The sequence below is a fragment of the Haplochromis burtoni genome, unplaced genomic scaffold, assembly GCF_018398535.1.
Source record: "Haplochromis burtoni strain Fernald_Lab_line unplaced genomic scaffold, NCSU_Asbu1 Contig_7, whole genome shotgun sequence".
NCBI classification, from domain to species: Eukaryota; Metazoa; Chordata; class Actinopteri; order Cichliformes; family Cichlidae; genus Haplochromis; species Haplochromis burtoni.
In genome coordinates this window covers 673,320-697,391 of record NW_024582368.1, presented here as the reverse complement: position 1 = coordinate 697,391, position 24,072 = coordinate 673,320, and the positions used below count along the sequence as shown (strand labels likewise).

Sequence of the window (24,072 nt, the reverse complement as noted above, 5' to 3'; positions counted from 1 at the left end):
GTGTGTTTATGTGATACACTGCAAAGAAGCAGCTGAAGGAAACCGAATCAAATACTCAGACAAAACCTCTATATATCCCGAAAGGTGCTCTATCATGTGGGAATGAAAAGAATCCCCTATTGGAAAAACTACTGCACTGACTTACTGTTGCACTATCATAATCCACAAAAAAAAATCGAAATCTTTCATGCTCAGCAACACAGTTTGTGTTGCAGGCTCTCCTAAAAAATGTATTGTCTCCAAAACTAAGCCAAAATAATGTGCCTTAAATCCAAGTAAGTTCTGTAAAGTTCATTTTGTAAGCTTGTACCTTTAGGTCAGTGGCTGTTTAAAAGTGTGTTGGCTGCTTTCTAAAAGTTTCTGGGAAACTTCCTTACCTTTGCAGTGCTCCCAATGGAACACCAGAACCAGCTGAGGCCAGTTTGTTTTCTGTTTATCTGCATGCTACAGCACAACAGGCTATGAAAGTCAACCACTATTTCAGGTCAGGACACTACCAGCAATTTTACGGAGTAGGGTTTTTATATAGTCATCAACTGATAAAACTTTGTGTATACCAAAATAATGAAAAGGAAAAAACCACAACATGTTTGCAATTGACACGCTGATGCTATTATGTGTACACACACACACACACACACACACACACACACACACACACACACACACACACACACACACACTCACTGTACTTGTAGGTTCATAAGACTGTAATGAGCTTTGCACATATTTGGTCATAAATCAGAGAATTGAGAATTGGAGAAGCGATGAAAGGCATTGATGAGACGGCACACGCAGTAGCCAGACTTTAGCCTACGGCAGCCATCACCACCACTTGAATCCACCTGACTACTCAGCCAGTAGCTTGCAAATTTCTGTTTAATGTTCTAAAAACTACATTTTCATGTATTAGTTTCACCACTTTCACCAATCTACTGCCTCCTGTTGCTGCACTGATGAGTCTGAAATGAAATCAGCCTGATGCATTATTAGGTTATAAACTTCATCCTTTTTACTTTTTTAAAGTACCTGCCCATCTCCAGGTTTAGGTGCATTTATCTGCCAAGAGAGAATAAGCAGTATATGCTGCACAGCCCAATTATAGCAGATCAAAGCCAGGCAACACGAAGGAGGAAAGTGGGGATGAAAACAGCGAGACGTGATTCAGGACAGGGTTTGTTTGCTTCACAGGAACAGCACCCAAAGTGGGAGTAAAGTGAATAATAAATAGAGCCCCCCTACTTTTCATTCATTTCATCGGAGTGAATCACAAGCAAACAAAGACAATTCTGTTCTGAGCAACATGAGAGTGTTCTCATATTTACTGACTGCTGAACTAGCCCCACTCCACAGGATTAACCTGTGTTTCAGATGTGTGCGTGTAAAACTACAGCTTTCTCTCTGAGCATTGATAATGGGTGGACATTTAAATATGTGATCAGAAGGCTTTTAAGCAATTTGCTTTAATGTCTCAACCAGATCAGAAAGCTTCAAGCATGTGATGAAAATAAAAACTGTGTAGCAACATGTTTGTCTTTCAAAGGTTACATATACTCATCATGGGCATGGATGTCATGCTAATTCTGGGCTTTTAATGATTTATAGATATTCAGGAACCACCAAGGTTCAAGCTTGCCATGAACCGGTAACTTAGCTCATGCAGGCAAGCTTATACTTTTACTGAGGTTTAAAAATGTTCAACTTGTCACTAAGGAGCTAGCTGAGGGTCTGACTCGGCAGGAGGGGTTATTTAATGACAAGAAACGGAAACCATTTCCCCTCATACTTCACAGCACCGTGATGAGGACTATTACTGGGAGAGAAAGGTCAAATATTCAATCTGCAAATCTTGAGGAACTGAAACAGTGAAGCTTGAAGACACTGCGTGGAAATGACAAGATGAGCGCCGGTAAGAGGGTGAAATAAGCATTTCCCTCAAGAAAACAAAGTCTTCTATCAGAATGATAATTTTAGACCAGCTGTTGGATTTCAACCAAACAAAAATGACGCACAGAAAGAAACTTTCTGGAAAGAAACTTTATTAGATCAAACCCCTGTAGATACTTTACGAGCATTTAAAGTTTTTGAAACAGCTGAGCAATAAAAAAAGACTTACAAAAGATTTTTTTTTTTTTTTTTTTAAATGGCAACCACCTCACTGTAGACACGAATACCATAACCAACACCCACTCCTAATACAGTTTACTCAATAGGCAAACAGATTACTGACATCCACACCTACACACACTGCATACTTAACCCTATTTTTAAAAACCAAGCTGTAATTTAAATAAATCATTAATAAATATTACGTATTTTATCATTAGGTGGGTGTACGGTTCTCTTTTTAGGAAGATTTCATTAGTGATGCCGGTATGTATGTGCCCATGTAAGAAAGATATTTAAATGTGCAGAATACAAAAAAAGTAATATTGAAGAGGACAACTAACAGTAAGACAAACACAGAAACGTACGCCACCTTTCCCTCACAAGGAAAGTCAAATATATAAATATCATAGTTCTAAAGTGCATCTCTCAAAGACTTGTCAAATGAAGTCGCCCCGATTAAAAACAAACAACAAAAAAACCCAACAAAAGCCTAAAATAGGTATGTCTGAACATGCAGCAGATATATTTAGCAAAAACTACCTACGTACATGCACAGATTTTTTTTAATGCAATGAAAAAAAAAAAAAAGGCAACAGATAAAAAAGGGGGGTATACACTTTCACATTATCAAGAGGTGATAATTCTGTGCCGTTTCAGTCCACTGGTTTGTTCACACTTGGCTTTACAGAATATTTTATTTAAATTTTAGCAAACTTGGCTGATTAAAAAGAGCACACAGTGGTGTAAAAGTTCATTCTTTCCTTTACAAATTCATTTGCAGAATCGCTTCCATCCTGCAAGTTTTAAACTTCTTCACTCCTCATCCCCATGTCTGAGACAAGGTTGCAAGTTTAGATCTTAGGCAGCTTGGGAGCATTGATAAGGGGGTTGGTCTCTTGCAGAAAGCGCCGTCCGGCACCCTTGTAATCATAAGTGCAGTCATGTGTCTCTGCGTAGCGGTGAACTGCACAGAAGTTCTGACCGCACCTGTAAGATTTAAATAAACATTCAAGTTTGTATGCAAAATGTATATATTTTTATAGTACATTCCTCTTGAGACTTGATAGTCAGTAAATTAAAAAACAAATAACAAAATCCCCCTTCAGCAGGCTGTTTGCTGCATAAATGTGTAAATGCAAAGTCTAGATTTTCTTTCCTTACTAAACACCTCTTCTGGTTACACCTCTTCTGCCCTCCAATTTGATTAATTTATTAGCACTAACAGAGTAAATTACGTTACTCGTTTAATCACAAAGGCTTACAGTTTGACTAAAGCAGTAGTTGGGAACATAACCACTTCAAGTGTTAAATGTTAAGAGATTACACAGTGTTGCATCAGATTCAGTGTGTACGCCATGGACAAGGCCCGAGAGGGACAAGTAATCCATATTAATGTGGTGAGGAGAAACTTTGATAAAGCTAATAACTTGTGACAGAACAAGCAGCGCACAGAGATGTGTTATCATTGGGGATATGGCAGTAGGACAAAACGACGAACAACGAAAAGACCGCTTTGTACTAAAAGGCTCGCTTCAAGGACGAGACTGACAAAACCGGGGGTGAGATGTGATTTAGAGGCAGACAGCAACTGTGTGAGTGAGCGCAGCTGGAAATGCGGCTGGTACTTGTACCTGCACTCATAGCTGGTGGCCAGGCCAGTCTTCTTGCCACAGAGGAAGCAGTGCTTTGAGCTCTTCTTCTTAGTGCCTGTGGGAGCCTTGACTGGAGGTAGGTGGTATGTTGGAGTGCCTGAGAGAAGAGGAAAGACTATTTATTTATAAGACAGTTGCCAAAGACGAACGGCTGATCAGACAAAACAGTGCAAGCCAAAAGCGTATGGACCCACATTCATAAAGCTACATTTGGCTGTTTGCTCGTCACAGTGGGTAACTCCATGTTTGATTTGGCAACTCCCAAAAGAGAATTTGTGTCTCCCGCTAGAATCAAACTACCAACCTTTTGCTTGCCAAGCAAATGCATTAACCACTAAACTACAGAGCCGTTATGCACCTGTAATCATGTATGTTTAGCAAAAAAACACATCAACAATAAAAAGCAACAGTCAGTCTTCTTACATTGAACACATCAGCCTAACACAGACAGATCATTAACCCTAAAAGCCGTTCACATCTTCCATCCAGCTGAAGCCTCAAAACCGGTAGTGTTCCGAAATCTTATCAATAATCATCCCTTTCTCCACCGACTTGTATTTTCTTAGGTGACAGCTCATCTGCGCTTGTGGTTAATTATTGTTTGCAGAAGAAATTTCTAATCCTCCTTGCTGTCAATCTGGGTCTTAGATATTTCATGCTCATATCTCCCATCATCCAGCAACAGCACTAAGAAACTGAGGTTCTCTTTGATGCTTACAAATCACTATCTTTTAAAAGGGAATATAATATACCCCTCTACTAAGAAACGAGTGCATACAAAGATTATTCCAATATGTATTTCAATTTAATGTACAGGTATCACAAAAATCAAACAACAGGGCACATCATGATGGTATGTTTCCCAGCTTTTTTGTTTTAAAATGTGTGCACAAAGCGCAACTGAATAGCTTAGGCACATTTTTCACTTTTTGAGAAATCACTTCCCTGTAATTTAGACCCTTTTAACCTTCCCTATACCTCAAATTTGCTCAGGTTAGATCCATCACAGCAGTCACAGAGGAATAAAAACGCTAGATCAAAACAGGAGTCACAAAAAAAAAGGAAAAGAGCACTTCTTATCATTTAATGCTCTGGGGAATGTTGTACTTCTCACTAAACTGCATCAGGCACATCAAGCAGCTGTTTTCACCAGCTGTCAAAAGGCAAAACACCTGTTGTGACATCACGAACTGGAGGGTGACCAAAAACGCAATGTTTTTCAGTCCCAGAAAGCTCAGCCATCGGGCTTTTCTCTGAGTTATTTTCATATCGTGTATTATTTCAGCAATGTCAACCGGTAAAAACAAAAATCACAATGGTGTTATTTTAACAAGAGTTTCTAAGCAAGTCTTCACAGTTATTTTAAGGTTGGTTTTAATAAAGTTTGCATTGTAAAAATTGTTAATGAGGGAAACCAGATGTGTTGTTGTAATTATAGTTTTGGGCAATAAAAACAAACAAACAAAAAAGCAAACAGTCTGCGTTTTTGCATCAAATATCTTTCTATGAAGAAACCCAGCATAAAATACATGATTCATTTCTTTAGTCGGGAAACACTATTTTGTCAGCGTGTACCCGTGATAATCCTGTCTGTGGAAGCATTCAGCTCTGTGAGCCAAAGGGGATGTGGGAACATACAGATAAAACTGACGGCTCTGTGATCAAAGTACAGCAAGCTTGCAGGTTGGGGTATGGGATTGGATTTTTATTTGTTTTGTACGCTTTCTTCTGTATGCCATCATGTGTCTGCTACCAGACAGTGTTCAGCTACAGCCAGTAGGGCTGCACGATTTTGCATAAAATGAGAATCACGATTTTTTGGCTTAGAATTGAGATCACGATTCTCTCACGATTTTCTTTTCCAGTATAAATATTTATTGCACTTATTAACTGCACATCAACTTCGTAACAGTTGAGACTGAACATAAAAACAACAAATGTCTCACGTTTTGTTGTTGCCGCAAAATGTTGTACTGCTTGAAATTCCGTCTCCACCGTTGCTCGACGCTGCGTGTATAGAGCAGGTAGTGCAACAATAGAAAAATAGTTGCGGGACGGCACTGTGTAGCGTTTGTCTAGGGTGTTGATCATTTTCCTAAATCCCTCGTTTTGCACAGTGTTGATGGGAGCCATATCTTTGGTCAGGTGATAAGTGATAGCCTCCGTAATTTCTTTGTGCCTGCGGGAGTTCGACGGGTATAGGGAAGCGCTGTATAAGGTTCCCGTTATTGATGTTTGGGTGGTTGACCGGGACGGATTTTCTCCTGTCACTTTCTCGTCATCCCTGACGTGCTCTCCGTTGTTTTTTCCCTGCTAATTTTAGCATCACACGGCACAGCTTCTGTATCACGTGGTATAAGGCTCCGCCCTTGTCATTTGTTCAGCAGGAAGAGTGAGCGCTTGTTTTTATGCAGAGTACGTCCCGGATCAAAATGCGGTACAACGGTCGTCTTTTTTTTTTTTATTATTATTATTTTTTTTAAATCGTTGTCATTTGGAAACGAGATCGCACGTAAGTATGAATCGAGATCGCGATTTTCTAACGATTAATCGTGCAGCCCTAACAGCCAGTGTCACTCGCATTATCCACATTGGGTTTTTGTAGTAAGCCGAACTTCATATTGTTTACATTTAATTAAGTGTGTTCCCAATTCATTTTTCTAATCTTTATAGTGCTCACTTAATTCAGGGGAGCTGATATGTAAATTTGTGTGTACACAGCAGAGGGAGACTAGCATTTCTGATGTTCTGCCATAGATCAGTCACTGGTGTCAGTATAAAGGTTCCAGTGATTTAATGGAGCACCGTAAGAGGTTTGTGGAAGTTGGTTTATCTGATACCTTCATAAATCAGACGCGCATGCAAGTGGAAATGAGTTTTAATACACAGGCCCTATGTATTTTCTATATAATTATTTATAATTGGACAGTTGAGGCTCTACAACCAGATCAGTGATGTTCAGTAGCTTATCTAGCTCACAATCATTAGTAGATCATGATCCAATTTATAGGTTACCGTAGTATGTGAAGTATAGAAATTAATGACAATTAAAATTGCAGGAACAACAAATGTGACCTTGAGCATAACTCGGGTGCTCAAGGAAAACTGTCCCATTAGCTGATCTTTGTGTTCAAGTTTGATTAAATTCTGACCAATATTAAAGGAAGCAGAGTGATTCTTGTGAATTGTGTAGGGAGGGACAGACAGTAAAAGCCTCATGCACTCATTTAGCTAAGGAGTAACACATTAAAAACTTAATTTATTACTGGGAAATAATAGCATCATAAGAGAAAGTGTTGCCATAACTTTACCAGCCTTGTTCTAAGGAAGACTCTGGAAAGCAGTTCAGGACACACACAACCTAAAGTGCACCTCTATAGTTACCTTGACTGACCAACTGCATATAACAAAATCTAGAGACTTTGCTGCAGGGGCTTGAGCTTGAGTATTGCTTAAACCAATTCCAGCCTGTCATTCAGTCCACTCTGTCTCTGCTTTCCTGCCTACTCTCTGCTATGTCCTGTCAAAGCTAAAATGACAAAAAAACAACAGCAAAAAAACTAAATTAACACCATAAAATCAAAAAGCTTTTCAATAATTACATCTTTTTTCGAAACAAACCCAAAAATTAATAAAAAAATAAATAAATTTGATTTCTCAGTTTAAGCATAAACAACTGACTGAACTTTTTGCCATAGGGAAAAAAAATCTCAAAGTGAGTTTAGGTTTTTTCTTAAAAATCCCTGAATGATGTAAAGAACTTTGGTGAGAAAACAAGAGAACCCCTGAGCTGAATGCCAAGTACTATACTGTTTATAATGTGAGAATATCCTCCATTAGTACTGAGGTAGATGGTACAGGACTCCTCTTTTTACACTGAAGTGGAAGATAAATTTGCTTTTAAAGAAACCATGAAGGAGGCACTTGATAACTTTGAGGCAACACTTTAGGTGATAATATACACAAACTATCCCTACTTTTTCAGATCCTGATTGAAGACATCAACATGGAAGGGTCAAACCCCAAAAAGATACAAAAACCCTACCCTATCCCTGGTAGAAACACACACACAATTTTGTACACAGTACTATACAAAAGTCTTGAGCTGCCCCTCATTTCCTTAGCTAGGAAAATGGAAAAGAGACACAGCAGACATATAGTATGTCAGGCAAAAACAGATTGTCCAGTTCTAACACAGCCTGAACTCTCTTAAGAAAGCTTTCTTGTAATTTATTTACATAGTCATCAGGACTCCAGGCTTCTTGAAGTACATTCAAAGCTCTGCTTTCCAGATGGTACCGCGTGGTGAATCAGAATCTGACAGTACTCTGTGTTCATAATTCCATCAATTATGACAAGATCCCCACCATTTAGGCCCAAACTATGCCTATGCTGCTAGTAATAAAGTGTCCAAAGATACAAATTAAAGTTGCCTTTTTGCGAAATTGTCAGCTGTAAGTAGGCACAATACTGGTTCCTCATTAGGTGTCTTTTTTATGCTTCAATTATTTATTGGTTCAATCCCCCACCTGTGATAATCATGTCCTCATTATTCAGTGTATTGGTCAGCATGTATTAATTCATATTTTTTAACAGACCAAAGTAGCAACTTACAAATAAGTCAGCATTTTGCTTGGAGAATTAAAATTCTTGTAGCGCTGACACAGTACACACTAAGGTCTTCTACTCAGCTACACTGTCTGTATGTGACTGCGCCTATAAAAGGACACCATGTTAACTCACAACTGTTCATTTACAATCTATACCACCAGAGCATAGCAAATGATGTTGCACTTTGCTTCAAAATTCACAACTCAGATGTCCATTCAAACCACAACAATGCAAAAATTTCTTAAGCTAGTACTTTATAAATGCTAACGTCGTTTGCGTGTCCCTTACCTATAGTCCCAAATGAATTCATGACTCCTCCAGCTGATGCAAGAGTGCTGGTGGTCTGAGAAAAGAGCAGAAATATTAAATGTTTTTACAGGGTGTAAAACTAAAACAACTGCAGCCTTCAACTTTAAAAAAAAAAAAGAAAAGAAAGAAAAAAGTGATTTTCTAAAAATTGTTTTGAATGACTTCAATGAGACTGGCTGACCACACAAATACTAAAAAAAAAACAAACAAACAAAAACTTTTTAGGGTAACTCAATTTCACAAATTCAATCTTAGCAGCTAATGCTGACACTTATCTGTGCTCACCATGTAAGAAGCTGATGCTGGGGGTAATGGTGACATTTGCCTTATGTGATCATCCTGCAGAAGTCTGTCAGCAGGGATGGATGGCAGCCTGGAGCCACGGCTGCCCTGTCCTGAGGCAGTTGCAGGAGACAAAGCCAGTGCAAGTCCCAGACTCTCTCCAATACGGTCCCTGCTGCTGCCGCCGCTGATGTCTAGGGCCCTTGTGGAAAGAGAAGCCAAGAGCTCCGAGCTATTGAGAGACCCCACTGGCTCCTTATACGCTTGGTTTGCCACCTTAGTGATGTTTCTTGCTTCCCTCTTAGAGATGAGCTCTAGCCTTTTGCCAGGTGACTCTACTTTAACACCACGAATGCGTGGTGGATGAGTTGACAAGGTGGTTGAAGGGTGAGGAGATGTGCTGCCTTGTTTTGCTGAGGATTGTGCTTGAAGATTAGGCTGTAAACAGGAAAGTGTGGACTCAAAAGGCTGAGACAACAGTCTAGCTGAAGGTGACAGTGAGGTGGAGGCAGGTAATGGTGAGGGAGGGCTGATATGAAAGGATGCGCTAAGCTGTGTCCCATTAGCTCTGCTGGTGAGAGTTTCATTTGTCCCACGTGTCCAGGGACTAACGGGGGAGGGGGAATGTGGCAGTTGGTGCTGAGCCTCAACCTCGCGGGTCTGACAACCTTCCTCTGGCTGGGTGGACACATCCAGACTCAGAGGATCTGACAAGTCACCAAATGGAGATCCAGGTTGAGTTGGTGCTACAAGCCCAACAGTTTCGTCCAATACACCCAGCCCAAATGATTCCCCTACAGGTTCAACTGGGTCAAATGTGGCATCAGGTGGCCCCCTGGTACACAATGGAGGGAGCTGAGGGTATACACAGTCCCTCATCAACCTAGTGCTGCCAATGTCCAACCGGGACACTTTAGGAGGTGGGCGGATCTTGGCAAAAGGTGGGCATGTCTCCCATGGCTCCTCCTCCTGAAGCATATAACATGACGGGGAGGAGAAAGAGGGAGGGGGTCGTCTAGGGATGGGCAGATGGGCAGAGGTCGCAGCAGGAGAAGCCAGAGAGGGGTCTACGGATTCATGGTCTACAATTGGAGGTAGAGGGGCATTTGACTGCCAAGGCTGGTTGATCTGAGGGAGTGAGCGCAAGAGGCGATGATGGTGTCGAGTGTTGGAAGGTCCGAAAGAGCTGCCACAGGGATGAGGGCTGACAGGGGCCCGTGGTTTTACCTTTGCAGACTTCTACAGGACAGAGACATGGACAGAAATTAATAGACGGAGTTATATCAGATGATTATCTTAAGTGTATATTTACCCATGTTGGAAAAAACCCATCATACTACTGACTAGATTTAAGATTATTGCGTAAATTTGATGAGTGCTAAAGAAAATGTAGGGCCAGCACAGCTGAATCTAACACAGCTCTACCCTCTTACTAACGAAGGGAAATTAGTGTTTGGTGCTTCATATTGGCTCCATGCAAAAATATCATTATCACTCTTTAAAATAATCAGAACTAATCAAAAGTGACTAGACTATTAGATGTAATTTGATTTTATTCCTTTCCTGATTAAAAAAAGATCAAAACATTACAACACAAAATATTAAGCAGCAAAGACTGAAAGAGCATTACATCGTAATACAGAAAGCTCTCTACGCACAAGGCAAATACATATAATGGATCCAAGGTTTATATATTCACTTCCGCATACATGGTATCATGCCTCAGCCTGATAAAATATGTCAGACAAATGACAAAATGTCATTGATTTTCTTTGATCTCAAAGGTTCCTACCTTCTTGTTGAGGTTCATGTCCTCCATCTTGGCTTTGAGCAGCTTCATTTTGGTCATAGTGATGGAGTTCTCAAGGCTCTGCTGTGCAGCTGTAGAACTCTCTCCATCTTCTTCGGCATACACATTGAACACAGAGCCACCACTGGAAAACACAACGAGGGAAGAGAAATAAAAAACAAAACAAAACAAAAAAACAACGACAACAAAAACAAAAATACATTAGCAATTCAGTGTCACAACATTTAATTGACACAAAAACAAGGAAAAATAAGACCATAAATTCAGCTGTAACGATCTACAGCTAAAACTAAATATCCTACAAAGTCTGTATAATTATACTTCACACATTGACACACTGAATTGTATTTTAAAAAGAAACTGAAACATTTCTGTTGTGGTTATCATCATGCATGATCATGTGACCATGAAGAGTACAAATTTCTAATCACAATCCAAATTGTGTGCATATTTACATATTTATGTGGAAAGATCATATAAAATCAAAAATAAAACAAACTATGACAACCTCAGAGATTCAGATACGGGGGTCAGGGTACCATCTCCCCTGTCGACCACACGGAAGACATTTAGTTGGTCCCCCTCACGATAGACCACAAACGTGACCTGCTTGTTAGCCAGGTTTTTCTCCCAGCCTTCCTCCTTTGTGCTGTCCATCAGGTCAGCCACTTCTTTAACTGGATCCTCCATGGTTACTGACAAAAGAAGAGAGGGGGTTTAAACTGCAAAAAAACAAGACACTTTATGTAATTTAATAAATAAACAAGGAAGCAGATTAAAACCAAAAGCATAAAAACACTGACTACAGTTTGTCAGTCTTCTTACCTCTCCTGGTGTTAATTGGGCCTCCTCTCATAGCTAAGACCAGTTTCAAAGTGCAGCCCTCTGCAATGCTGCAAACACAAATCAAATGATAATTAATACATAAACGCCATACCAGTAATATCAGTGCAAATATTATGAAAGAAAAGGAAATAATGCATGTACTTGGAGGGTAAAATGCTTTACTTCTGAAGCAGAGGCCCTGATTTAAAGTAAACAGCACTTCAAGGGACAGGATGTTTTCCAGATGAACTTAAAGGATGGCAGGAGGGTTAAGTACAGGAACGGGAATCCCACTGGAACATTTGGCGCATATGAGCAGATGTTTCATCGCCTACTCTACCCCTCTGCTTCACAAACTTAAAAAGCATGCTGCAGAGTGTGATAGGGGAGCCGAACGAGATCTCACCAGAGGCTGTTCATGTGGAAAATTAAGTGACAAACATTCATAACAATACCACCATCTGCAGCCAGCAGAGCACTGAAGGATGAGTTCTGCATCTCATAAACTGACAAGAGTGGATAGGGCAAATTCTCCAAATATGCTGTTTGTCTCACCCAATGCCACATATCTGGCTCATCTACAGCATGCTGAAGTGAATTATAAGTGAGTCACCACCACAGCAGGAAGGCTTTTAATGTGCACCTCCAAATGACACTAAATTTTCACAGAAATTTTTTAAATGCTTCCTGTCTGTAACTGCTCTAACAAGCTCCCCTGTATTTGTGATTTTGCCTTGACAGCAGTGCTCTGAAGGACACAAAGGGTCAGGAAGAACAGTTTTACCCGTAGTCATGTAGGCAATGTTCATCGTCCAGCTCCAAATTGTTCCAGATAAGGTGTTGCTGGGCAACAGGGATACCTTTACAGTCAGAGAGAAGGCAGGAGAGAAAACAACCAAAGTTGACAAGGACCTGTTCATATTTGATAGACAAAGTTCAATTACCTGACAGACATGCTCCAATTACAAGCAATTGCACATGACTAAAGATGATTAATGTCTGCCCCCTAAAGACAAAACTAAGCAATCACAGAAGCAATGACGACTTAAACATGGAGGCAAATAAAAATAAACTATTTATGAGCTAGAATGTCAGCTAATGCTGTATCTAAAACTATTGGATACGTGTCTAAATTGAAACATTATTCCAAGTGGGACCAAAATAACAAAACTCCAGTAAAAGACTGACAGGCTACTGAATACAAAGGTTCTCTAGAGGTAATGATTGGAATAAGAAGTAGTGTATGAGTAGGAAGCTCTCAGGAAGCTCTTTGTGCCCACAATCAGTGAACTCACTGCCCCGGTGCTGGAGGTGAGCCAGCGTTAGTGAGCAAGCAGTGGTCTCTTCATTGCAGAGTGATATGCTCATATGCTCACAAACACGCAGGCCTGGCTGACAGACCTCATCACACGCAGAGGGCTTTCTGACCACAAATGAAGAATAGCGGGGAGGAATGCAGATACTCAAGGTCAGCTTGATGCTTTACTAAGCAACCTTAAATTTTTGGGGGGAGTTTAAAAAAAAAGATTTCTATGTATTTGAATAAATGGAAACAAACAATTATGTCCTAATGTGGCCAAATTCTTTCTAACACAGAACAGATTTTCTGTCCATTTTTGGTGCCTCTGCCATTTCTCTTGAGACAAGCCAGCAGATTTGTTGTGGTAATGATAATATAAGGAAAATTCAGCAAACACACTGACCTTTTCGCATAGTTTTTAATGTCACAGGAAAGTGTATCTACAAACTGTAGATTAGTTTGCCGATGTGACTCAGCAAGCTCATCGCTTTTGCTCTCATTTTGTACAAACAACTGGAACAATAGCAATGCTCTGGGTCAGAGCGACTGTAAGTTTAACAAGTACCCAATGCTGGATCATGAGGCATGGGATTTAAATGAGGACAGATCGCTCCAAATTTTTTTTCCTCCAATTTCATCCAATGGGGATAATTCAGATTTCAAATTAAACCATACAACCCCAATCAAGATTAATCAGGTCATACAGTAATAAATATTGCACAAACGCAGTGTAAACTTGAGCTTGATTCTTTTCCCCCCCACTTATTTTTAAGCTTCATTACACTCGATAATAATCTGTAATTTAAGTCAACAATACAAATAACTAGAAAATTATAGTATCCAGAATTGTGTAACTCTGTCTCTACAGAGCAATGCAGAACACCTCAGAAAAACCTGACTAATACGATGGCAAAATGTATGTCAAAGGTTTTACAATAATCTGTGCATCCATTTTTTTCCCCCAAACAGTACAATAATATGTGTTGTAAGATAACAAACCTACCCTGAAGTGCAAACTACCGCAACATACAAACTAAACATTAGTGAGCTCCGTACCTTCCAATCTCTGGATCTTCGCTTTGACTGAAATGACAGCCTCAAAGGGCAACACGCGCAGCTCAAAACAGGTCCCTGTCAGTGTCTCTATGAAGAGCTCCATAGTGTCATAGAAAGGGAGCTTATATTGAAATGCTCCCACGCTATCGTCATTGAAGAAGGGAGGCTCCTTCCTGTCGGTCATCTTGGCAGAGTGGGAGAATGACTTTAGGAAGGTGGTGAAATGGTGGGGCTGCCCCCAGATGAGGGAGAGAGAGATTGCTCAGTGGCCTCACAACTGTCACACATCATGCAAGATGACCACATCTGTGAGGAAAGAAACAACAAGTTAACATCACAAAGTAAAATAGAATAGCATAGCCTTTTATTGCCATTGTATATGTACAACAAAAGTGTGGAAAAACCTTCATTTAATCAACACCAACTTAGAAGTAGAAGCACTGGCACTTACTATTGGGTTGAGCATTCACAGTCAAGCATCAAGGTCATTTTTGTCTACACGTGCATGTTGTACCATTTTTTTTCTTGCTTTAATGATTGGGATGTATATCTAACGATGGACAACTGGTAGTATACAAATTTACATCAGTCATTACTGCACGTGTAATGAAAAACTGTCCTAAAAAGCGAAACTGCATTGTTGTGTTTGTAATTATTTAGCAACTATTTTAAGATAAAGGATTTTATTAGTATCAGGAGACACATGGAACCTTCTCATAAAATATTGAGGACATCATTAAAAGGGCCTGGCCAAAATTCAAGAAGATCAGATGTGTTACATAAGCCTATTATTGGTATGAGGTGTCCTGTGACTGACCACAGCCTTTGACAGCACAGCTCTTCGGTCACATGACTCAAAGAGCATCATCCAGGATAGAACCTGTGTGAGATGAGTTTTATTAAGAGAGACAGACAAAGGGGGGAGAAGGGACAAAGACCAGCAATATATGTATATTTGTCATTTTCGTTTCGATTGAACTGATTCAAAACGTACTATAACCAGATTGCCATTTGAACGCAACACGTCATCTTCACTTGAGACCCTACAAGCGTCTATCTACTGGTAACCAGTGGAGTCCAAATATATGGCATAAAAACTGAATATGAATAGTCTTGTCTAAGAAATTTCGGTAAACGAGGCCTCTGGTGTACTCTTTCAGACATTAGGGAGTTTCTAAAAACAACCCATTCGCTAAAGGAACCTGTTAGGGTGCAGTTTTAAAGACAAAGATATCTACACATCGCCTTCGGCCATATCCAACTGTATACAAAAGACCACAAACCCACCGAAGCAGCCACGGGCCATGTAGGAAGACATGAACTCGGTTAGCTAGCTGCCTGACAACGGAGATTGATGGTTTTAGTACAATTCCAGAAGCTAACATTAACAAGCAAAGGTCATACGGGCCGTTTTAACGCCCCGCAGCTTTTTCCCCCAATACGGCGTAAACATGAATGACGTTCGCAGTATTGATCAAACCCGCTTACCAGTATCTGCTGCAATAACACGATGGGAAGCCCGTCTAGCCGACGCTGCTAACGGTAGCTTTCGTTGCCATGTTAGCCAACAACTCAAACAATGGCTTTCTCAACCGCTGGCTAGCAGACTGCTAGGCTACTTTCACGGGCTTCAGTTCTGTCCGTCCATCGTCGAGGCCACCGTTACATTCAAAATTAAGCAGCACCTCATCGTGTTAAACCATGAAAACGACACATGGAACAAACCGTCGACCCGTATCTGTCGCCGAGGCCCTCGGTTGGCGACATACCTGTCAAAGACGGAGAACAACACCTTTCCGACTTCCCTTGACTGACACACAAAGGGACCAATTGACGAACGACGAGGTGGGCGGGACAACGAATCGTTGCGAACAACACCAAATTCTTTCACTTTACACAGCATGAAGCCCTTAAACAAAGCATTCAGTTTATGTACAGCAGTCGGTTTATCCATCAGACCTGACTTAAAACCTTTAAAATATTTATTTAGATCACTAGTATTGTTTTTCAAGTTTCTAAATAAATAAGTGCATTTAAAATCATTCATCTTATGTATGCGTTTATCTAAACGTATACCCATTTGTATATTTCTATGTCACCAAGCACTTCTTATACTACAGAAAAGGCTGCTATGTCAAGCACAGAATTTGGTATCACGAGTTAAAGCTTAATTTTTTAATTTAATCAAGAAATGTAACTAAATTAAAATCCCCCCTTTACCTTTAATTTTGGTGACTTCAACCAAAGAATACAAATAAATAAATAAAAATAAAGTAAATAAAATCACAGAATCTTAATCGTAACGTAAAATCACAACTGCCTATACCTAAAGACAGACAACATACATGAAATTCACAGACTCTGAAATAATCACAGACAATAAGGATCCTTAAAATATGTTTCTTTTTAGTTATTAAAAATGAATTTTCTTTTTAATCACAACCAAAGTTAAGAAATGGGTGAATTTCCTTAATAAAAACATTGTCAAAAATGCCTAAGATAGTAAGTAAACACAATGATTTCTCATAAACATGATATGGCACAAACCTAAAGAGATGAAATCTCACATGGCAAAGCCCATGGATGCAAACAAAACAGTTGCCGTTTAAGTTCTGGAGACTTCGAGGCTAAGCATATGGTATGCTTATAAAGTGCTATTATGTATAGGAAAGACTAACAGTATAAAATAACAATGACAACAGGATGATTTTGAAAAAGCTGGAATTATTTTCATTTGACTTTGATTGCCAAAAATAAGCCACATTATTTATATGAATTTATATGAATAAATACTCTATTAACAGCGAATCTGATATCTTTCAATGATCCAAATGACAAAAGAATGAATCCACAAATTGTACAAATCTGGCTACGTGGAAACGACAGTTCAATTCCCGCCCAGAGCATTAAGTGGATCATCAAAAATGTTGCTTGAATCCGTTGCGGTACTGCTGTTCTCCTTGGATGGTGTTGTTTTCTTTGTTTTAGGAGGAGCCTTTGCCACTGGCTTTATTGTGCTTGTTGAGAAAATGTCATCTTTAAAGAACAGAGAGGCATACATAATATTTAGTCAAACAAGCCAGGCAGACAAGAGAAAAGGCGAAATTGAACATTTCCATTAAAAATAACCACGTGCATTTTATTGTTGCTTACCCATGTCGTCATCAAATATCGATTTGGTATCTCCCTTTGCCTTGGACTTCTCTTTTGTTTTTAAAGTGTCCGTCAGGTCAGCAAAGATGTCTATGTTATCATCAAACAAGCTGGCATCGATGGTCTTCTCTTTGTGCTTCTTGTTAACTTTAGGCACAGCGGCTACTTCGTCCTGAGAACAGACAAATGTTTGAGGAAATAAACCTCGTACGACACAGACAATCTCATTTACATAAAAATAAAATAAGAAGAAAGGTACCTGAAAGAGGTCCTGCTTTGAAAAACTACTGCTGTTCTTGATTTCTTTACTGCTTGTAGATGAGGGAGTGGAGCTGTTGCTCAGCCCAAAGATGTCATCATCGTCATCATCATCATCATCATCATCATCTTCTCCCAAAAAGGATGCTGCCTTGGCTTTTTTAGTAGTTGGTCTTGGCTTAACCTTCTGAAAAAGGTCATCAGTGTTGCCATCAAAAATGGATGGGAGTGTGGTTTTATCTTTATCCTTCTTCAGTCCCGTCCCGCTATTGGCCTGAGGGGGCACCGCCTTAGAAGTTTGCCTGGTGGAGGATTTGTTAGAGATTGAGGTTCCCCCAAACAGACTGTCAGAGCCAAAAAGGTCATCCTCATCAGGAGACAGCAGCAGCTTGTTACTGTCCTTTACAGAGTCTTTCTTTTCTGCCTTCGAGGACACTGGTAGTTTTAGTTCGGATGGTCTAGGGGAAGCTTGGGAGGGTAAAGGTTGAGCAGTTGTGGAAAAGGGTAAAGGTTGAGAAGGTGTAGAGGAAGGCAGGGCTGTATGTGCAGTTAAGCTTGGTAGTGTTGGATCGACGTGCAAATGGTCAGACTTGTCCAATGTAGGTGAGACTAAACCAGACACGGTGGGGTTTGGCCCAAGAACATTTCCACCTAGGGTCTCTTCTGTATCCTCCACAGATCTTTGGGCCGCTTGCTGCCTCGCTGCTCTGGACTGGGGTCTCCGAAGTGCGGAACCTTTGGTGCGACTCTGCATGACAGAAGATTCACACTAACAATGTCAACCCAGAAATCCGAAAAAAAAAAAAGAAAGACAATAATAAGCCTCAATCAAATCAATAATAAAAAAAAACAACAAAAAAAAACAAACAAAAAAAACCCAAAAAAAAAAACCCAAAAAAACCACACACCTTGTGTGCGCTCTGCAATGTTGTGACCTGGACCGGGGTGTCAAAGCTGACGCCTCCCTCTCTGTCTGGTCCAGCTCTTGCAGGAGTTGTGGCAGGGCTTGGGCTCAAGCTTGAGCTGGATACACCAGAGGAGGAACTGGGTGCCATGCCAGGGAATAAACTTGCATCTCCTGGCATAGTGGGTACTGCACCAGGGAGCAACGCAGCAGGGTTGATCATCAGACTGGCCTGAATGCAAACAAAATAGGGTCAAAGTGAAAAATATAAATATGATACTAACCTTTTTAAAACAGACTAATTATGTGACTCAAAAAAAAAATAGACATTTCTGGCTATTATCTATTCATGAAGTTTCTCATCATAGTTCCAAACAGCAGATCATTCAGAGAGAAATGAGAAACCAGAACTGTTGATGGAAGTGAAGGAAGAACAAGATGGGTAAGTGCCAACAAGTGAAACTGCAAAGTAGCAGGTGCAAACTTTGTTCTCTGTTTAATACATACAAATCAAAGCAGACAATATGCTTCATTTTGAAGATCTGAAGGTGGAATTTTTTTATTTTTATTTATTTTTTTTTTTTTAAAAAAGCCCAGACAGAAGGAAACCTTAAAAAGAAAGACGTGTAAGTGGGAACAAGCTTTCCTCAGAAGGAATCAAGAGTGAAATGTCAGGAATGAGGACATTTGATTCAATGAAAACAAAAATATTACTTGAAGCTTCCCAATCTTCGATGAGGAATCTTTTGGTTTTACAGGGCTCGGTGCGGGTTTCTGTGTGGTCAAATTACAGGTAATTACAGGTCAGAATTTAATCCAAAAGTGTTCAGCTAGAAAGAGCACTGTATTTCAATAAGGGAAACTATGAAATAAGTGCGTCTATCACAACATACTGAAAACCATTAAAAAAAAAAAATACATAAAAAGTAAAAACTTAGAAGGAAGAAAGCATGATATGGGCAATTCAGTCTAACCTCAGTCTCTGATACAGGGTCTGGACTTGCGAGTGGTGCTTTGTCAACAGGCTTACTGGGCTTCTCTGCTACTTTCTAAGAATGAAAAGGAGGGATTGGATTTCTGGGTTTTGAGTTTACTTGACATTAACACAACTGATATTTTTTCCTACCACAACAGAAGCCCAAAATCTAATTGCTAAAAATAATCATACTGGTACCGGAGGAGGAGCTTTTGGCTTGATGGAGCTGAAGAGGTCATCTTCAATATCATCTGCAAACAGACTCTGTGCTGCTGGCTTCACTGAGCTAGGCTTGGAACTCTAGTAAAAGAACATATCTGCTTTTAGAGACACTATGTAGCTAAGTGAAAGGGACAAGATAGACGTACAAATCATATCAAATATACTGACTGCAGTTTTTGGTGAAGTGGTAAATAGGTCAACATCTGGGTCGTTGTCCTTCTGCTGTGTGTGACTGAACAGCAGCTCTTCATCCTGGAACACCCCGGTGCTCGTTGCCTGCGGCCGCTCCTCTATAGACTATAAAATAATATCCAGACAGACTTTAACAGTTACTACAAGAGAAATAAAATCATGCAATTCAATCAATTCTTCTGAAGCAGACAAACCTTTACAGTGTTTTTTGTTGTGGGTTTACTGGGCGTAAATATTGGATTATTCCAATCCCGTTCATCTTCCTCCTCATCATCAAACAGACTAACGGTCTTTGTTTTCACTTTCTCTTCCTTCTTTTCCTCCTTTTTGACATTTGTTGGTGGGCTGTCTTTAGACAGGAAGATGTCATCTTGATCGTCTTCGTCCAACGGGCTCTTAGTCGGCTTGTTCGGGAGAACATTAATGCCTCCAAAAAGACTCACAGCTCCAGCAGGCTTCTTTTTACTTTCGCTGCTCTCTGACGATGATGGTGGTGTTACTGGCTCAGTGTTCTTTGTTGCAGGTTTCTCCTGCACTGATGGCTTGTCCTTTGATGCTGTCACAGAAACTGCAACCTCCTCAGACTTCTGTAAGACCGAGGACGACTGAGAGGTCACATCAGGTCTCTAAAGAAAAGAGTTATTTATAGAATTTGGTCTGAATACAACAAAAGGGTGTAATATATTACACAGAATCTCAGTTTAAATATCACTACTGTTTGCTGATGCTTTTTCAAATGAAAGACCCCTTTAAAGATCACTGGAGCGAAGCATCAAAGCAAATGTTAAATACAAAAAACTCCCAAAACGAATCATGAGTGCACTCACTTTCGCTGGGGTTGCTGCGTTTGTGTTAGCAGCATGTTTGATGCCAAAGAGGGAACCTTTATCTTCATCATCATCACCCTCATCTTCAAACAAGAGAGCAACCCTCTGCGGCTTTGTCTTACTATAAAGAGTGGCAAAACAAGAGGATATTTAAGAAATCCTGTCAAAGAGCGTTGCAAAAGTTTTACTTTATTACAGTAGACTAAGATCAAAGTCATTCTACAATGAGTAGAAATATTCTGCATGGAGGAAGAGAAAGTCTGTAAATACCTTGATTCTTTTGTTGGAGCAAACAAATCATCCTCATCGTCGTCAAAGAGGGTGCTCTTCTGAGCTGGTTTGGCACTGGGGAGACTGGATGGGGCACTTGCACTGGATTTCATACCTCCGGTCTTGGTCTCTGGTTTTGTTGCACTACTTTTTGAACTTAGCCATTGGTCCTGTCATTTGAGAAAATAATCCATCATTTAATAAAGTGCTGGCAGGAAGAATTGGAATGTTTGGTTTTTTTGTATATATTCATACCTCATCATCACTGAAGAGTGAACTGGACACAGGCTTAGTGGGCTGTGGTGTGGAGGCTTTAGCTTGAGGTGGTTTTGGTTTAGATTTAGCTACAGAGGCAAACAGATCCTGCAAGCAGAAGATTCATCAGATTATAGTGATGCAGTCTCACCAAAATAAGACTAACTTCATTTAAGTTTGTGAAGAAATATTTTCACCTCTTCATCCTCATCATCAAATAAAGACAAAGGAGCCATGGCGGGTTTGCTCTGGCCTGTAGTTTCAGGCTTAGACTGACTCTTAATGTTGGTTGAAAATACCTGTGGAAGGCAAAACACATTTATAGTGTAATAAAATGTACCAGTGCTGTTTTTAATTTTACCCACTGATGTCTGAGAGCCTTACTTGTGTATCTTCATCATCATCAGAGAACAGGCCTCTGGTCTGGGGTTTCTGAGGCTGCTTGACAGCAGCACTTCCAACATCTGGAGGCAGACCATTCTGAAATCCATAACATGATGATGTGAAACCGAATACAAATACCTTTCTGACTTTAAAGCGGCAGAATAAGGTTTTTAATCTTATGAGAAAAACAGTGATAAACGGTAAAGAGAAGTGAACTCTGTCAACAGGAGAAAAAGCCAGCAGTGTTTTCCAGACTAAATTGAATTTGGCCTATTTTCAGAAAGCACTGGAGTTTCTGCCCTTGTTTGCGCATTTAATATGATCTGTGCCTGACAAATGACTTATTCCACAGGCAGGAACAACCACAAAACAAATTGCACACCCAGACCTTCATGGAATAAGGTAAAATTCAATATACAGCCAAGTCTCCAAATAGTTGATAGCGTATTACGAAACACTGCAAATTTTTTTTAAAATGCTAGATGGCCTTCGCATTCAAGTTAATGAAGCCAAATTGAGTGCTTTTTGCCCAAAGTCCTGCCATTTTGCAAGTGAAAACACAGTAAATTTGATTTTGTCAGGAGAATATTGTTAGACAATGTTCCATTCAGACCTCCTCTGCTTTCTCAGACTCCTCACTGGTAGATGGCTGCCGTTTCTTTAGGCCCTCACTGAGCAAGCTTTTAGTCCCAGGACCAAACATGGAGATGGCCCCTGCAGGCATCTAAACATAAAAATTAATGAATGTATGAAACTCATCTTATACACTTAGTCATCATGTTTCGCAGCAGCGATAAATGTGTGCGATTATACCTTTTTCTCAGGTGGATTTTCCTTATCTGCTACTACCTCCTTGTTTTGAGGTGGAGGTGCTGCACTGAACTTGTCACTGAATATGTCCCCATCATCATCATCATCATCATTACTGAAAAGGTCAACAGCTTTCTTGGGTTTGGATTTTTCTGAAAAGTAAAAAAGGAAGTACAATCACTACATAGTCAGTTCAGAGTGTGGAACTTATTTCAACTTTCACTGTAGCGCTTAGGTTCCCATTTTCATTTCTTACCTGAGTCAGCTTTTTTCAGGCTTTTACCACTGAAGAAGTCGTCGTCGTCTTCCTCATCATCAAACAGCCCACCCCCTCCTCTGACAGCTCCTACTGGAACCTGTTTGGAAGGGGCAGTGGTCTTAGGAGCTGGAGTCCCATTCTGTTTGCTTTCCTCTGACTCGGAGTTGTTCCCTGAACTGAAGAGGCTGCTTTCTGTTGGCAGAAAGTGACTGACTTTATTTAAGGATGATGACACACACTCACAAGGTTATTTAGCCATCATAAAACTAATTCCTACCTGGGAATATTGATACAGCACCGACTGGAATCTTCTTTATAGATTTGGTAGGTTCTTGGGTGTTAATGAAAAGATATGCGTTAAGTTATAGGTCCACTTTTTAAAACATCTGTAAATATTTTATGTATATTGTTCTCTCACCTGCACTTTCTTCTGTGCTTTTCACACTTTCATTCACAGCTTTCTTCTCTTGAGACACAGCAGGTTTTGGTGCCTCAGAGAAAAGATCACCCTGCATGATGATACAACAATACAAGACAACACAGTTCAAACAGTCTCTACAATGTGGAAATCAGGTGAAACAGAGCAACCGACAAAATAACTTTATCACCTCGTCATCATCATCGAATAAGCCTTTCCCTCCACTGAAGAGGCCACTTTTCCCCCCAAATGGTGAAAACTCATCATCATCCTCTTCATCATCATCATCCTCCATCTTTGGTGGCTTGAACATGTCATCACTGTCTTCCTCAGCAGCTGTTACAATGTCAATTAACAAAACTGAGAATAATGGAATCCCTGCTTTGGAAATAAGTGATGGGAAAAGCACTAATGCAAAAATCATCATGTACTGATGAATGAATGAGTATCCTACCCTGTGGCTTTGCAGGCTTTGGCTCTTTTCTGCTTTTACTTTTCTTCTTAGATGCCAATGCTTCAAATGTATAACACGGTAGAAAAAACAAAATATCTGAGCATGCAGTGATGAGCTGTAATGCTTTCTGGGAAACCTTAAAAGTAAACTTGGATGCACTCATTTTCAATCAAATGGAATACAATGAGCGGAAAAGATGAATATTTAAAAAGTTTCGTAATAACAGGACTCACATGCACGATCTCCCTCGGGTTTGTTGAACGGTTCACCTTTGATTCGGGCAGCTAGCTCATCAGCAAATGACGATGGACCTGTATTCTGAACGTGACAAAAACAAACAGAGCAGATTAGAAAGCAGAGAAGAAAAAAGGAATCAGACATTTCCATAACACTGTTGTTAGTCCTTTATATGGGCGTAGCATACTTGTGTGTCTTCGTCATCCTCCTTGTCTGATTCCCCAAAGATGTCAGAATCTTCATCGTCCTCTTCATCATCTTCATAACTCACCATGGAGGACTTCTAGGCAAGCGTAGGAGAAAACCCCCCCAAAAATACCAAAAATGTTAGTTATATTTTATTTTAGCATGTATTGTAGTTGTTAATGTGTTGGACAAATAGGGAAACAGGTTACCTTCTTAATACTATTGTGAACTTCCTCCTCCTGATTAAAATCATCGTCTGAATGCTGTTAAAGTATTAGAAACACGAATAAATGTAAGGATTTAAAAAAAAAAA

General features: G+C 40.0%; 2 protein-coding genes across 8 annotated transcripts in view; both read right to left on the bottom strand.

Moving 5' to 3' along the window:
- Nucleotides 1–2,022: 2,022 nt before the first annotated feature.
- Nucleotides 2,023–15,580, bottom strand: zfand4 (zinc finger, AN1-type domain 4). 4 transcript variants are annotated; one of them, XM_005913921.3, is made up of 10 exons: nucleotides 15,443–15,580; nucleotides 13,955–14,260; nucleotides 12,383–12,458; nucleotides 11,599–11,666; nucleotides 11,282–11,468; nucleotides 10,756–10,897; nucleotides 8,967–10,202; nucleotides 8,661–8,715; nucleotides 3,741–3,858; nucleotides 2,023–3,096 (listed from the first exon to the last, which is right to left on the bottom strand). In XM_005913921.3, exons 2-10 carry the CDS (start codon nucleotides 14,136–14,138, stop codon nucleotides 2,961–2,963), a joined length of 2,202 nt encoding a protein of 733 aa, XP_005913983.1. In that variant the 5' UTR covers nucleotides 14,139–14,260; nucleotides 15,443–15,580; the 3' UTR covers nucleotides 2,023–2,960. The 4 variants fall into 4 exon arrangements, 2 of the variants coding, with proteins under 2 accessions (XP_005913983.1, XP_042080638.1); XR_315283.3 differs by lacking the exons at nucleotides 2,023–3,096; nucleotides 15,443–15,580 and adding exons at nucleotides 7,146–7,290; nucleotides 8,376–8,477 and having other exon boundaries at nucleotides 3,746–3,858; nucleotides 13,955–15,045; XR_001336652.2 differs by lacking the exons at nucleotides 2,023–3,096; nucleotides 15,443–15,580 and adding an exon at nucleotides 7,146–7,290 and having other exon boundaries at nucleotides 3,746–3,858; nucleotides 13,955–15,045.
- washc2c (WASH complex subunit 2C) overlaps nucleotides 15,179–24,072 on the bottom strand; it is a 12,113-nt gene continuing 3,219 nt past the window's right edge. Inside the window, exons 8-31 of one of the 4 annotated variants that reach the window (XM_005913928.2) lie at nucleotides 23,969–24,024; nucleotides 23,761–23,856; nucleotides 23,570–23,654; nucleotides 23,337–23,396; nucleotides 23,073–23,218; nucleotides 22,883–22,973; nucleotides 22,742–22,795; nucleotides 22,462–22,656; nucleotides 22,209–22,357; nucleotides 22,009–22,119; nucleotides 21,396–21,491; nucleotides 21,209–21,310; nucleotides 21,012–21,119; nucleotides 20,757–20,926; nucleotides 20,487–20,607; nucleotides 19,854–20,246; nucleotides 19,636–19,764; nucleotides 19,444–19,545; nucleotides 19,244–19,318; nucleotides 18,984–19,043; nucleotides 18,274–18,501; nucleotides 17,367–18,113; nucleotides 17,108–17,279; nucleotides 15,179–16,990 (exon numbers count right to left, since the gene is read on the bottom strand). In XM_005913928.2, the coding sequence (XP_005913990.1) occupies nucleotides 16,842–16,990; nucleotides 17,108–17,279; nucleotides 17,367–18,113; nucleotides 18,274–18,501; nucleotides 18,984–19,043; nucleotides 19,244–19,318; nucleotides 19,444–19,545; nucleotides 19,636–19,764; nucleotides 19,854–20,246; nucleotides 20,487–20,607; nucleotides 20,757–20,926; nucleotides 21,012–21,119; nucleotides 21,209–21,310; nucleotides 21,396–21,491; nucleotides 22,009–22,119; nucleotides 22,209–22,357; nucleotides 22,462–22,656; nucleotides 22,742–22,795; nucleotides 22,883–22,973; nucleotides 23,073–23,218; nucleotides 23,337–23,396; nucleotides 23,570–23,654; nucleotides 23,761–23,856; nucleotides 23,969–24,024 (3,695 nt within the window). In that variant the 3' untranslated portion in view covers nucleotides 15,179–16,841. Of the gene's footprint in view, nucleotides 16,991–17,107; nucleotides 17,280–17,366; nucleotides 18,114–18,273; nucleotides 18,502–18,983; nucleotides 19,044–19,243; nucleotides 19,319–19,443; nucleotides 19,546–19,635; nucleotides 19,765–19,853; nucleotides 20,286–20,486; nucleotides 20,608–20,756; nucleotides 20,927–21,011; nucleotides 21,120–21,208; nucleotides 21,311–21,395; nucleotides 21,492–22,008; nucleotides 22,120–22,208; nucleotides 22,358–22,461; nucleotides 22,657–22,741; nucleotides 22,796–22,882; nucleotides 22,974–23,072; nucleotides 23,219–23,336; nucleotides 23,397–23,569; nucleotides 23,655–23,760; nucleotides 23,857–23,968; nucleotides 24,025–24,072 lie in introns of all 4 variants that reach the window. The other 3 variants (XM_005913927.3, XM_005913930.3, XM_005913931.3) reach the window with 3 other exon arrangements.